Source organism: Amborella trichopoda, chromosome 11 (genome assembly GCF_054954075.1).
Source record: "Amborella trichopoda isolate Santa Cruz 75 chromosome 11, AtrichopodaSantaCruz75HAP2 v2.0, whole genome shotgun sequence".
Lineage (NCBI taxonomy): Eukaryota > Viridiplantae > Streptophyta > Magnoliopsida > Amborellales > Amborellaceae > Amborella > Amborella trichopoda.
This window is the reverse complement of record NC_142346.1, coordinates 32,895,191-32,909,934: the sequence shown is the minus strand read 5'-3', so window position 1 is coordinate 32,909,934 and position 14,744 is coordinate 32,895,191. Positions and strand designations below refer to the sequence as shown.

The 14,744-nt window shown below is 40.7% G+C and overlaps 1 protein-coding gene across 6 annotated transcripts in view; it reads right to left on the bottom strand.

Annotated features, from left to right (window-relative positions):
- Nucleotides 1–620: 620 nt before the first annotated feature.
- Nucleotides 621–14,744, bottom strand: part of LOC18441060 (putative magnesium transporter NIPA4) — a 35,032-nt gene continuing 20,908 nt past the window's right edge. For 2 of the 6 annotated variants that reach the window (XM_011627595.3, XM_011627596.3), the window contains exons 7-9: nt 11,602–11,694; nt 1,232–1,349; nt 621–1,102 (exon numbers count right to left, since the gene is read on the bottom strand). In XM_011627595.3, coding sequence (XP_011625897.1) covers nt 996–1,102; nt 1,232–1,349; nt 11,602–11,694 — 318 coding nt within the window. In that variant the 3' untranslated portion in view covers nt 621–995. The remainder of the gene's footprint in view (nt 1,103–1,231; nt 1,350–11,601; nt 11,695–14,744) is intronic. The other 4 variants (XM_006851193.4, XM_088852488.1, XM_088852489.1 and 1 more) reach the window with 2 other exon arrangements.

The following is a 14,744-nucleotide window of genomic DNA, read 5'->3' as shown; positions in this document are numbered from 1 at the left end:
CGTGCCACTGGATAATGTTCAGAGTTCCATTCGCACCGGTAACCAAGTTGACATGAGAGAGAGAGAGAGAGAGAGAGAGAGAGAGAGAGAGGGGCCTGTAACCAAGCCCACAGAAATATCTTGCAAGGGAACATCTGTTTTTTCCTTGATAACTCCTGTTCAGTAACAAACTTCAGCCACCGGCAGCAATTGTTCTTTTTCCGAGTGACCGAATTTATAAGGTTTGCAAAACTAGCCCTTAATTCTTTCCCTAGGTCACCCTTTGCAAAGAATATGGATTTTAGTTTGATCCATATTCCAACATAAAAGAAAAGAATCGATCGCATTATTGCTTCTTTCAACACTTCTACACGATTGAACTGTCTTCAGGAAGATCAATGGGAAAGAACATAAGATATTGGAGACAGTTCTTCAAACAGTAGGTTAAAATTGAAGATATATAAACAACTGCAGCTGCTATTATCGCCTGTATCTTTACTGTTCACAATCAAAACAAGGGTGGGCAAAAGTACATCTGATTTTGTAATTTTGAACGTCTGTTGAGGAAGCATAAAGAAAAGAGTTCACATAAGACAGGACAAGAGGGGAAAAAAGGACAGAGAAAGTAAGGCACACGATCATGCTCAGAAAGAGTGCTCTTCGGGTTTCAGTTTTAAATCAAAATTCGGTGTTATGGTTCTCATTTCAGTAATTATTTCAAGAACGGGCTTGAATTGCTTCATTTTTTACACAACCGTGGGTATAAAGCCCATAACTATGGCGAGATACCTTAATCTCAGGTATCAGGCAAAAAAGGGTTCACATTAAGTGTTTCATCTTGGAAGAACCCTCTACATTTACTCTGACAAAAAGAATATGATACTCAAATACTTTCAAGGATTACAAAGAGGGGCAGAATCGGAGGCCATCCAAAGCATAAAAAAACACAGAAGAAGAGTAAGGACGGCAAATAAAAGGCACACATCATCATCATCGGCATATATCAACCATAATCATCAGGGTGAATGGAAGGAGTCTGGACAGCGGAGTGGGATGTCTTCAGTGGGAAAGCCGTCCTCATCAGCATGCTTTGGAAGACGCATTGATAATGATTGCGATAAACCTGTCCATGTTACACTGCCACTCTTGAGATCTCACATGAGACTAAACCATTTCAAAACTACCTTTGCTTTTATACTATGTAAAGAATATGATGTACAAAACAAACAAAATAACGGAAACACACACACACATGCAAAGTTACCATCACTCAAGTCCTTTGTTTTGTGGAGCAGAAATGTTCCTGAGAGGATTGTCACAAACCCACACATCTCAGTCACTATTTGGGTTGGACTTTGCCGATCCCAGTCCTATTCAAAAGAGCCAATAAAAGTGACTTAAGATAATTTTGTGGTAGACTTTAATAAATTGAATAGTTACTTTGAGAAGCATGAGCACAAACTCAGAACTGAGAGAAATAATTATGAGAAAGAAATAATAAACTAATAATCATTCTCATCCCCAATAAATAAATATTCAAAGGAATGCAGTTGTTTCAGTTGAGAGGGGTTCGGACCAAGATATTGATGAAATTTCTATTTGGGACAATAAGCACTGCACACTCTCATGGGATCATTTTGGACTTCACTCCCTTGGGTAAAACCCTACCTAGAAGGATTCTTAGGACCCTAACCTAGGAACCAACTTCAAAAGAAAGCCATTAGTTTGGGGAGGGTGCAAGCAATAACCGTGGTGAATGGTGAATGCCATGCTCAGGTTTAGTGAAAAAAGACGTCATCAGTGAGATGTCACATTGAATCTTCAGTATTGTACTATATATCTCACTCCAAAGAACATATTATTTTGAGACAGTAAAGAACATATTCTTTTGAGATAGTAGAATTGGTTCTCTTGACCCTACATATTCATGCCAGTTGATGGGAAAAGCAACAAAGGCAAACGATGATCTAACTCAAACAAATTGAGGTATCACAAGAAAACATATAACTCCAAAAATTTCACCCTGACTAGAAATTCAAAGTTTTGAGCATGAGGACCAAAATATTGCTAACGTTTTCTAAGCAGTATATCCTAGAGAAATACATTAACAACTCCTTAAGTGAATGTTTGTCTATCACGTAAAGTCATAAAACAAAGCAAAAATAACTAAAGAGTTCAATATGTTCATTAAGAAGGTTTCTCGCTTGTGAAAGACTTAACTAAACTCCTATTTACTAAATATATTAGTGAAGAACCGTCAAGAGTATATCATATTGCCACATTTAAAAAACGAGTATATAAAATATTTTCTAATTAATCAAACAAAGATATTGGGAGCAACAAAGGGTACATGCAACAAGGACATTGCAAAAATTGCAACAAAGGGTGAATTTTTGAGGTGTGCCTTAATTTGATTGTTTAGGGCCTCACCCTTAAGTAAACCTTTTTTTCTTTTGAGGAATGGTTAACTTTGTATTTATAGTATAAAGAATTACATCAAAAGGAAGCAAAAGACGGCATCCCACATATTGGGTGCTCAAACGATAAAATATACAATTGCAGGGGAAGCGAGGAGAGCATAGAAAAGAAGGTACAGAGAGAGACGGGGGCAGAGAGATTACACAAACAAAAGTCTGCTACCCAAACGTTGGGTGAGAGACGAGAACTAGAGAGGAAAAGAAAAAAGAGGAAAATTGGATTTCTACTTGAGAGGCTCTTTGTATGGTGCCACCTCGAGAGTGGAGAAGGACTTCGGTGCCTTCGCATAAGATGTAACGGGTCTTCATATTCTCCTATCCAAGATGTCTTTGTCGTGCTAGGGAGAGGGGGTGACAAGGCACAAGCACAGGGAAGATGAGGGGCGGATGGGAGAGGAGAAGAAAAGGAAGATGGTTTAGAGAGAGAGAAAGGGAGGGGAAGAGATATTGATGGAGAGAGATGAGAGGGGAAGAAGATGGGCTGAAGAGAAGAGAGTTTAGATAGAGAATTGTGCGAGAAAGAGAAAAGATTGAGGGCGATATGGAGCCATCTTGGAGTGCAACTTTAGTGCCTCCACATTGTTGTAACAGGTCTTTAGATTCTCCTTTCCAGGATGTCATTGTCGTGCTAGGTAGAGGGGGTGACGAGACAAACAAATTGGAGGTGAGTGGCAGAGGGGAGAGGGAAAGAAGCGAAGAGTGGTTAAGAGAGGAAAGAAGGGAGGGGGAGAGATATTTATAGAGAAGGAGAAGGTGGGAGGGGAAAAAGACGGCATGAGATAAAAAAGGGGGGCTAAGCGAGGGGGCAATAGACAGCAGGCAGAACGTGAAAGAACTTTTTTTTTTCCTTCCTTTTTTTGCCCTTTTTATTTTTCCTTTTTCTTTTTGGAGTAGAGGCAAGAGGAGGACGAGAGGAAAGGAGGAGAAGAGGGAGAGCGGAGAGAGAAAGAAGAATGAACAGTTTGTGACTTCAGGGGATTGGGGGTGCACCTGTGGCTTGACTTGCTCCTTCTTTGGCCAGTCTGTCTGCCTCGGTGTTAGCCTGTCGAAGTATATGCCTAAAAAGAACCTGAGAAAAGGAACTGCATAGAAAGTAAATGTGCTCAAATATAACCTGAAGATGCCACGGTGGCTGCGGTTGGTGGCTGACCCAGAATGGTGTTGCTTGAATCAGATTAGACTATGAGTCCTTGAAAGTGTGGCCCAAATTGAGGCACTCGCTTGAGGCCTTCAAGAAGGGCCAAAGACTCAGCAGTGGTGGAGTCCTTAGATCCAATGTAGTCCAAAAAGGATAGAAGAAAACCTGGAGCATCAGCCAAAGTACCGCCAATACCGGAGGATCCAGGATTTCCTAGGGATGAGCCATCTGTGTGGAGTTTGGGGAAACCAGGTGGGGGAGGGGGGTCCACACTGCTCTCAATCTCCTTAGAGGGGCACAAAAATTCAAAAGGGATTGCCAATTGGCAAGGAAGTGAGTGGGGATAGAAACAAATATTAGGATCATCTTGGCCCAGAGGGAGATTGAGGTTATAATGTAGTCAACGATAGAATGTTGACTCTTCGAAATGCCTCTAAAAGTTTTAAAAGGGTTCCTCCTTCAGCCTTTTAGCAGGACTGGACTGCTACTCTACAGCACTGTAGAAAATGTCTACCTCAAGCATCAAATTGGAGATCACCTGACCAGGGCCAATTTAAGCTTAACTTCGATGGTTCCTCTTTGCATAACCCCGGGCCTGCCAGTATCGGTACCATCCTCAGGGACCACTTGGGATCAACTATCGCTTCCATATCCAAAAACATCGGTCATACTGATTCCATGGAGGCCACTGCACTACTTGAGGGACTCAAGCTTATTCATCTTCACAGTATAGAGTCTGTTAGCATAGAGGGAGATTCCAAGAATGTTATTGCCCCCTGGGGTTCTAGCTCATATTTTTTATAAGATTAACCACCTTTGCAGGAATACACGCGTCTTATGGAGGCATACCTAGAGGGGGTCAAGCCAGGCAGCAGATGCTCTAGCTAAGGAAGTGGCGGCCCTTGATGGATTATAGGATCGATTTTTTGGGATCGGTTTCTTTTTGTTGGTTCCTTTGCTTCTATGTCATTGTATCCTTTAAAAGAAGGCTTTTCTATTCTACTCTCTCACCTCCCTTTTCAGAAGGGCTTTTTGTATCTTGAGTTATCCACCCTATGGATAGCCCATTCTCGATGTTTCACTGTACTCTTTTTTCTACTTATTAAAGGTTAACATTCTTAAAAAAAGTTCTGGAATTCCTCTCAAGCCAAATGCTCCACAGTAGGGTAGAAACAAACAAATACCAAAGTTTTCTTCCGTTTTTCTAAAAAGAAGGAAGAGAAGAGGTTGTTCAAAGAAGGGGGAGTGACCCACTGTAGGCCATGAAAATTTTTAAGGATTGAAGACCAGAGACTTGAGGAGACCTCGCAGTGAATGAAGAGTTGAATGATTGTCTCCTCTTCTTGGAGGCACAAGATACATCGGTTAGGACAGGAGAGTCCCCTTCTTTGAAGCTGGTCTAAGGTGAGGGTTTTGCCTTGAAGGAGTACCCAGATAAAAGCTTGGATTTTGTTAGGGATTGGCAGGAACAAAATTTTGTTAAATGTGAGGAGGAGTAGAAAGAGAAGACTGAGAAAGAACTTTGAGGGTTAGGGGACCAAATGATCGAATCTTGATGAAGAAGACGGCAGAAAATGGGGGCAAGCAATTGAAGGAGTGGATACAGGGAAGTGGATTCCTGATCAGAAAGGTTTCTCCTATAGATAGGCGTGCAAACCAAGGTGACCCTCTAAATTCTACGTAGTCGGCAACCGCAGCCGCCTGGTTGTTGGCTATAAGGAACGGAGAGGGGAAGGCCTGCCTAAGAGGTATATCTCCGATCCAAAGGTCAGAGTAGAATTTTTGTCTAGCCGTATCCTAACCTAAACCTGATGTACTTCGCACCAGAGGTATATCTCCGATCCAAAGGAAGGCAGTTTTATTAGAAATAATGCACTTCCAAGGCACCAGAGGTATATCTCTGATCCAAAAGAAGGCAGTTTTATTAGAAATAATGCACTTCCAGGCACCAGAGGATAATTGGGAGGAGGATCTAGGCAGCCAATCCTCGTTACTAAGACCATACTTGGCTTGGATGACCTGTTTCCACAAGAGCGGATGAGGAGAAGTGAATTTCCACCACCACTTGCCTAGTAGGGCAATATTCATGGTACGAAGTTTCTTGATGCCTAGCCCACCATATTTCTTAAGGGTGCAAACTTTATCCCAGGTAATGAGGTGAAAAAAATATGGCTATTCTCAGTACCCAACCACAAGAAATCACACATGAACTTCTCAAGGCGATTAATAACAGAGATGGGCTTGAGCGTCCATTTCTGGAAGAGGAAATTCTTAAAGCCCAACATGATTTAGCTGGAGACAAAGCACTTGGTCCAAAGGGTTTCCCCATAGCCCCGTTCAAATTATTTTGGGATACTTTCCGCTCAGACTTCTTGAGTTTCTTCGAAGAATTCTTCCACCGGGAAATTTTACATAAGGCTATTAACGCCACTTTTATAGCTCTGGTACCAAAGATGGAAGGGGCCGAGGAGCTTAAGGACTTTCGGCCAATAAGTCTGTTGAATTCCTCTTACAAAATCCTGGTCAAACTCTTGGCTTCAAGGCTGCAGCAGTTCCTCCCCTTCCATCATCTCCCAATACCAATCTGCTTTCATCAAAGACAAACTAATCCTAGATGGAGCGTTACTAGCTCACGAGTGTATTCGTTCCAAGCACTTGTCTAAAAAGCCGGGGCTCATTTTCAAAATTGCTTGGGAGAAAGCCTACGACCATGTAGTCTGGGCCCTCCTAGATGAGACCATGAGAAGAATGGGGGTTTAGAGATCGGTGGAGGAAATGATTGATAGGTTGTATCTCTAACCCATTTTTTTCGATTCTTATCAGTGGCTCCCCAAAAGGTTTCTTTCTCCACAAGGGGGCTGCGCCAAGGAGACCCTCTTTCCCCCTTTTCTCTTCACTATTATGGCTGAAGTCTTTAGCCGGTCCATCTCCCGCCTCTTCCAGGCAGGCCTTCTCTCGGGTTTCCATACATCTCGTCGAGGCCCTGTGGTGTCACACCTGCAGTATGCAAACGACATATTAGTTTTTTTAGATGCCCTCCAGCAGAAGTTGAAAATTTGAGATTGTATCTCAAGCGCTTCGAAGAGGCCACTGGTTTCAAAGTAAACATGGAAAAATAAAAAACGATAGGTGTCCTCATTTCCTCTACTGGTATTAAGGATTTGATTCTGACATGGGAATGCAAAGTGGAGGATCTCCCCACTATGTATCTTGGTTTGCCCTTAGGCCTTGGCAAACCCAAAAAGAGGCACTGGTCACACGTTATCGACAAGGTCGACCGGCGCCTGGCGGGTTGGAAAGGTAGATACCTTTTTCAGGCAAGTCGCTCTACCCTAATTAAAGCAACTCTAGCCAATGCTCCGATCTACCTTATGCCACCCTTTCAAATGTCAATCTCTGTGGAAAACCGGCTAGAACAACATATGAAAAAAATTTTGTGGTCAGGCCAAGTGGAGCAATCTAAGTTTCACCTAACCTCTTGGGATAAAGTTTGCCTACCAAAATAGCAAGGGGTCCTAGGGATCAAAATACTTAGAAAACATAACCAGACCCTCCTAGGTAAATGGTGGTGGCGCCTCACAACCCAGACTGACTCCCTTTGGGTTCAAGTTTTGCGCCATAAATACAAGATCGCCAAGGGTACATGGGTGCCAGAGATGATAAATATTAACAAGGCTTCAGGAGCGTGGAGATCTTTCACGTACTCCCTCTCCTTCAGGAATTTCATTCGATTCCACTCAAGGGAGGGTACAAGAGTGCGCTTCTGGTTGGATATCTAGCTTGGACACACCCCCTATAGGGAACTGTGCCCTTCCCTCTACTCCATTACCTCAAACAAAGAAGCCATTGTCGCAGAAGCAATGGCAGTGGTGGGAAATCGAAGGAGTGGCCTTCCTTCAGAAGGAATCTCTCAAATGAGGAACTCTCACACTTCCTTTCTCTCTCCACTACTCTTCAAAACTCTTTCATTGCCACCCATGGGAGGGATCAGTTGGTTTGGCCTCTCACTCCTGGTAATTTCACAGTGGCATCTCTCTATAAAAGACTTATACAACCACCCACTTTCCCTCGTAACCCCCCTTCGGTGTTATCAAAGGTGTGGTGCACTATCACACCTCCCAAAGTTAAGTGTTTCAACTGGATAGCAGGATCTCAGAGGGCCCTTACGGTGGATCAGCTTCAAAAAAGAGGAACTCCAATTCCCAACAGATGTGTGATATGTCTCTGCGAAGAAGAATCTAACCCACATCTTTTCCTCCATTGCAACATGGCTCATGGTCTTTGGGGTCAAATGTTGCAACTCTGTGGAGTCCAATGGGTCATGCTAGCGACAGGCAAGGATTTGTTATCTCTTTACCGCGTCCTTCACTGGCCAAAGGCAAAAAGAACCGTAGTAGCAGCAATTATTTGGACACTCTGGAATGGGAGGAATTTTAGGATTTTCCTAGGAATTGCTACCGAAGGTCCAGCTTTGTTCCACAAAAGTTACATCCTTAGTAACTTTCTAGGCTTCCAATAACGGCATCTTTCCAGGGTTCCCTACTAATACTTTCCTCTACAACTGGAAAAACATTATGCTCCACCGTCCTCGCAAGGCCCAAAGATCCCATAACTGGCAACCCCCCACCCGAGGTTACATTAAACTCAACTTCGACAGGTGTTCCTTGGGGAACCCTTGTCATGCCGGAGAGGGAGGAGTGTTCAGGGACCACCACCGGTCAATTTTGTTAACGTAATCTGAATACTTGGACATCCAAGACTCTTAGCATGCTGAGGCAATGACCCTTCTCTTGGGGTTGAAAAGCTTCAATTTGTCTTGGGGGCTAAACTTATTATGGAAGGGGATGCTAGTAACATCATTTCCTGGGCATCAGGGGGCTCCTCCCCTCCTTGGTATCTTGCTCCCATTTTTTATGAGATCGCTGACATTTGCAGAGATATGGACGTCTCTTGGACGCATACCTTGAGGATGTCAAACGACTTGGCTGATCTTCTAGCAAAGGACGGGGCCAAAGCTCACACTGAAGATTTTATGGGTCACCTTTGATCCGAACCATAGAGGGATAAAGGAACAGCAGTTCTTGGCCACCTAATTTTGACGTATATCATAGAGTTTTTTTGTACAAAGGGGCAATTTTATAAAGCCTATTTTTTTTAATATCATTGTATATCTTGTAGCATCAAGGGCTGTCCTTTTAACCAACTTTGTATAGGGTTGACTGACAACCTTTTATGAGGAGTCCCACAGAAAAGGGACCCTCGATTTTATTACTTCTGTGTAAATTCTTTAAATGGAATACAATTAAGTTTTCTCAAAAAAAAATTACAGAGATGGGATTTGAAAGAGGGACATGTGGTAGATAGGAATGTTGGCAAGGGTGGCTTTAATAAGAGTGATTCTTCCCCCGAAGGAAACTTTTTAAAAATGGTCAAAAAAATTCCTTTTAATATTGCACATATATCTCATAAATAGGAGAAAATGATTTTTAAAAAATATAGCTAAGGACAAAGTAGGATTTATTTGAAATTAAATGGATGAAATTTGAAGAGAAAGGACACATCGAAAAAATAAAGGGCGTACCGTCTCGCTTAATATCTAAAATTGATCGTCTATATATTATTTTAATTTATCTTTAAAGTGTTATTCAAAAAATGAAAAATGTACAATCCACTTTTCTAGCATTATCTATATGCATGCAGAATGAGAACTCCTTAGCCTGAAAATCACATAAAAAATTGAGAAAAATGGCATTATAGGGATTCAATAAGAACCAAAAGTAAGAATTGCATGAGTCCCTAAAGTGAATCGGGCAATCCACTGAAGTGAATCACGCAATTCTGGATAACCCACACGATTCTGTAGGATGCCCTCGCGTGCAAGTTAACACGAGCAATTATGTGCTGGCTCACTAGTTTTCAACCACCGATGCAAACCACAACCATGAAAATGGAAACAAAACCGTCATTAGGTGGTCATTAACTGGTAAATTGTCAAAAAGCAAAACATTACCACGAAAGTAAAGATATAAGACTCAAAATTGAAAAACTTTTGCAACTCCCATTGGGATCATGACATTCAAACCAGGACTGCACCCCCATTTTCAATGCAATTGAGGTCCCCTTTCATAAGGTAGATATCCGTTTTAGTCAGGGATCGAGATTCCTATGACAGAGGGATCGAGAATCCTTGATGGGGGGCTGGAGCAAGCTCCACTCAAGCTCTGGCTCCATGCATCCATGGTTCATTCCAAACTTGAGGCAATGCAGTAAATTATCATTGTCCTACTTTACCAATAGTGATGATGATGATGATGATGATGGCATATCCTCCTTATGCAAGGTAGAACCAGGGCAGCATTATTTAAAAAGATAAAGCTTTACAATACTCACCGAGTGCACTGTAATATATCTAGCAAGCCTACTGGGAATCAAGTGATGAACGATCTACAACATTAAAAAACAGGCCTCTAGGATACACCTTGGAATTTTTTCTGAACCAATGATCTTTCAAGTTAAAACATTAAGAGATAACAGTTATAGTTTCATGGATACTATGGTTGTCCAGACCAAAAGCACATCAACAGCTCTTCTGTAAATAAAATTACATATGCCGAACATCCATAAGGCATGTAACACTTTAATTCAATAAATGCTAACTTGAACAGGATTGAGGATTGGAAAAAATAAAGAAAAAGCAGCCAACGTATCAAGAAAGAAAACTATTGCTTACAGCCAAATGTCAACCTGAGAAAGAATTTAACTTTTTCAATAATGGGCAGTCAAGTTTCTACAATTCTTAAGACGCCAAAATTCAATGAAATGCAACTCAAACCCTCACACATCAAAATTTAAAAGTATATCTCAGTGCTACTCAAATATGTCAAAATTTGGAGAAATAACTCAGAACCTATATTAATTCACACATGTCAAAATTTGAAGATATTTCTCTCAAAACTCGTAGCACTTGTGAAGTTCAGAGTTTTGGATAATCCGTGTTGACAGATTTTTTCTGAAAATTCTAAGCTTATTTTTGTGGTCACCAATCCACCTTTATCAGTAGCATGCTTTAATTGCTCGGCCATGAAGGTGCCTGAGGAAAATATTGAAATCATAAAAAGCTTGTCATATTGACAAGCCACTGGTGATCATACTTCGCAATTTAGCGTCATATCATGGGCTTGGAAATTAGTTGGTAGGGTGAATATAATCAATCAATTGTGAATTCTAACGGTTTGTACGCTACACTACCTTCTTTCAGCTTGCCAAAAGAGAGAGTTGCTCATTCTTTCAGTTTGCTGAAGGAAGTTTGTGCATTCATTGTGGTTGAGCTAATAAAGAACCTAACTGAACATAGACAAGGCGCAGCATTGGCTGGAATGGCATCTTCCTTCCAAGGGGTTTGTCAATACGATATTGAATTGTACGTTTAAAGGTAACCAATACCCCAATGCCAGGTAGGATTGATCACAAGGGACAACATGAGGGTTGACATGGGTCAAGCAATGCTCCAAGGTTTAAGGGTCTATAAGGATGGATCCTTCGAGCCTTAGATTATGAACGGAAACTTCAACATTATCAAGTGAGATCAGGGGTCAAGGTGATCCATCCTTGCTATGGCACTCTGACAATATCTGTCTAGTTTACAGTCACCATAATGTCTTCTCTTGTGTCCTTTTACCTTGCAAGAACCGAACCAGGAAGCATACACCTATGCAAATTTTGGGGATGCAAGGTATCCATAGCAACATGAAAGATGCATTTCAATTATGTGTTTGTAATTGTAGAGTGATTGCAATTGGACATATTATTTTAAGATGTTTTCAACCAAAAATGAGATTTCCATGATTTTGAATGACCTACGCATAAGCTATATGCATAATCTATATCTCGTATTTCAAGCCATCAATTAAATCATATTTAAAGCCATCGCGCCGTATCCATATCTTAAGTAGTCAAGAGAGAACTTTGTACTTTACAGAACTGAAACTTTAAGCCACAGAAAGTTACCTTAAACATGATGATACTAGCCAAAATGGTTAGAGATGTAAACATCACATAATATATAGGTGATACAACAGCTGTATTGAATGTGTCCAGGGCCTGCAATCACCAGGCACAAATCAAATGGTGTACAAGTCCTAACAATACTATAGCAAATATGACAGAAAAGGTAAATGAATTTGGTCACAATCAAGTAAGTATTAAAAAATCTGAGTAGCACTCTATATTCAACGTTTAAAATTCTCTGAGCACCTTTGCGTAACAGTTTCAAGAGAACATGGACGACACTAATATGTGTTGACTAGATTAGTTGCTAAAGAAAGCCTACAATGCTTGACAAATAATAATTATGTTAGGTTTGAGGAAGTAGAGAGAAAAATTCAAGCACAACGATTGGGCAAAATATTAATGTCTATGTCATTGTTTTAATCATAAGGCAATGTGTACTATATACATATGTATCCAAGTGGGGATTACAATACAGGTCAGCATACACATAGGTTACAACTATTAAAAAGAGTCCAAATGCAGTAGGATATTATACAAAGGACCTTCATCAACTTTGGTACAGATTGAGTTTCCAAAAATGTAAGGATTCTTGGTCGTGCCTTTTCATCATATCAATCAAGATGAATGTGGAGACCATTCAAATAATTATGTCCATCAAAGTAAATAGTTGGGATAAGGCTTAGATGATGACGATGATGAAATTCCCTGACTAGTGCAGTAAGCAAGCAGCATGGCTATACGTCTATACCAAACATGCAAAATTTGTGACTTCGTCATATTGTGGAGTAACCTATAAGGGCTTCACCATATGGCATCTTTTCAGAGTTTAGGGGTTAGTGATCTACAAATTTCACCTGGAGGGTTGTGTGAGAACCCCAACCTGAGGGTATGGACAGCTGAACAACTCCAACAAGCAAGGGAGTCATTTATAAATGGGAGCAAACTAGATGTTTCCTGTTTTTCGTGCTCAAGGACATTTTGACAGTGTTTTGTTGAAAAGCTGGGATACATAAGTCCGTCATAATGGGTGAAAGAGAAACTGGCCCTATTCCCAAATTCTTTCCATCCATATGCGAATTTCAGCTACACTTTGATGGGTGCTCTATCAAAAACCGGTTCTAGCAAGACTGCAAGTATTTTAAGGAATGACCTAGGGGACGTGGAAATGAACACCTCTAGAACAACGGATTTTGTTCTTCAACTGAGGCAACAAGCTTGGCAGTTCTTTGTGATATAAGGGAGCAATCTTTAAGATACTTGTGTCATATAATTGTAGAAGGGGATTTTCTCAATGGATTATATTCGCAAGGAGGGTGAGATCATACGCATGGAGAATGAGGGACTCTTTTGAGGAGAACAAGATTTCGGCTAACTCACCTGATACATCTTCCGGGGATGTTCTCGGGGAGGCCAACAATGAAGCAGTCCTATTGGCAAGGAACACAAGGGGTCATAAGGTGTTTTATAATAACTGAATGATGTTGCCTTCCACCTATAACTACAAAAAATCTCTCACCGAATGTCGCGATTCTGATTCGAAACTCCGATTCGGTAATTCCGACTAGGAATCTTCACGGAACCCATTTCCGTGAAGTCTAGAATCTCGATTCCTTATTTTTAAAAATCTCATATGTCCAAGACTTTTTTTTTTTTTTGGAGAATGTTAACCTACATATCCAACACTTAGAGAATCGTGTTTCCAATACTTACTCATTCTTGCTTTCGCAATTGGTGAATCTCGATTCTACACTTGGTGAAACTGGTTTCCACATTTATCAGAAGCCTACCACCTCCCCCTTTTCTTATTTCTATTTGTTTTTTTCCTGAGAAGTGATATTTAGAAGTTTTCAAAGCATCAAACTACTCAAGCTAGACAATCAAGCTCAAGCTACAAGGTGCAGTCATCTTTTATGGCATGAAATGACCAGTAGACACCGAAGTGGTGGTCCACGTTCTCTACTTAATTATTTAAGTATGCATTGTATTGATTGAATGGGGATATTGCAACTCCAAGATAACATAAATAATATAATACAAATAATGTAAATGTGCATGTGTGGCATGTCGGTCAATGAATGGAATTCAGACATATTGTTTCCCTCTCAATTCCGAAGATGTCGGAATCTCTATTCCATAAATGAAGGAATCTTGATTCCATATCGATTGATTCCAACTAGGTCGGAAACTTGATTCCAAAGAGCTAGGAATCTCAATTCCATCTATTTTTGTCGAATCTTGATTCTTAAATATAGGAATCTCGTCCCCCACAATCTTGTACGGAAGTCGATTCCGAAAACAGAAATCTTCCAGCCAGCGGCAATTCCATGCTTCTGATTCCTAAATTGCTTTGGTTTCCGAATCGATTATGGTAAACAAAAATTATGCTTCCACCAATCCCAAATTTTGTGATTTTCATTTTTTCTCTCTTGTCATCCAGCCATTTATGTACACATCTCCGTTTGTGCGCTGTCTGCTTGATGCATACATAACTTCAGCAAAATGACAATTCAACTATCAAAAGAAAAAGAACATGTAAACACAATAAAACAGCTCTATAAGGGCTTCTATGCCTTTAAAAAGAATTTGCACAACACAAATACCAATTAGAAAGGAACTTGTCATACACACATGAGTGATTATTTATTAAGCATACAGAGAGACAAAATCTGATAAATTAAACATATAAGAGAATGTGATAAAGAACACACAGTATGCATCGTTGTCGCATCGAGGAACTGTGCAGGACCCATTGCCAGCATCCAGCTATGCCAAAATTCATATTCCCTGATTATTCTGTATTTACAAGTGCCACCAAGTGCCACCACACACGCTAAGTCTTTGTCAGGATTCATTGAAGGTGGCAATGGGGGGGTGCAGGGTCAGCCCATGCACCAATGGGTATACAGTCTCACCATGATAACCCTAGGAGATAACTGATCAAATAAACAGTAATGCAGTCTCTAATGGCATAAAGCCATAGATAACACTCGAGAAGTGTTACCTTCAGTCAGCAGATACGAATAAAAAGGATCCCCTTGACAAACATGCATTTAAGCAGAGCCAAGCCAAAACAAAAGCAACAGATTTTTGGCAATGATCAAAGAGTGGGTGTCTTTCTCATTTTCCGAGGTTCAAGCCTG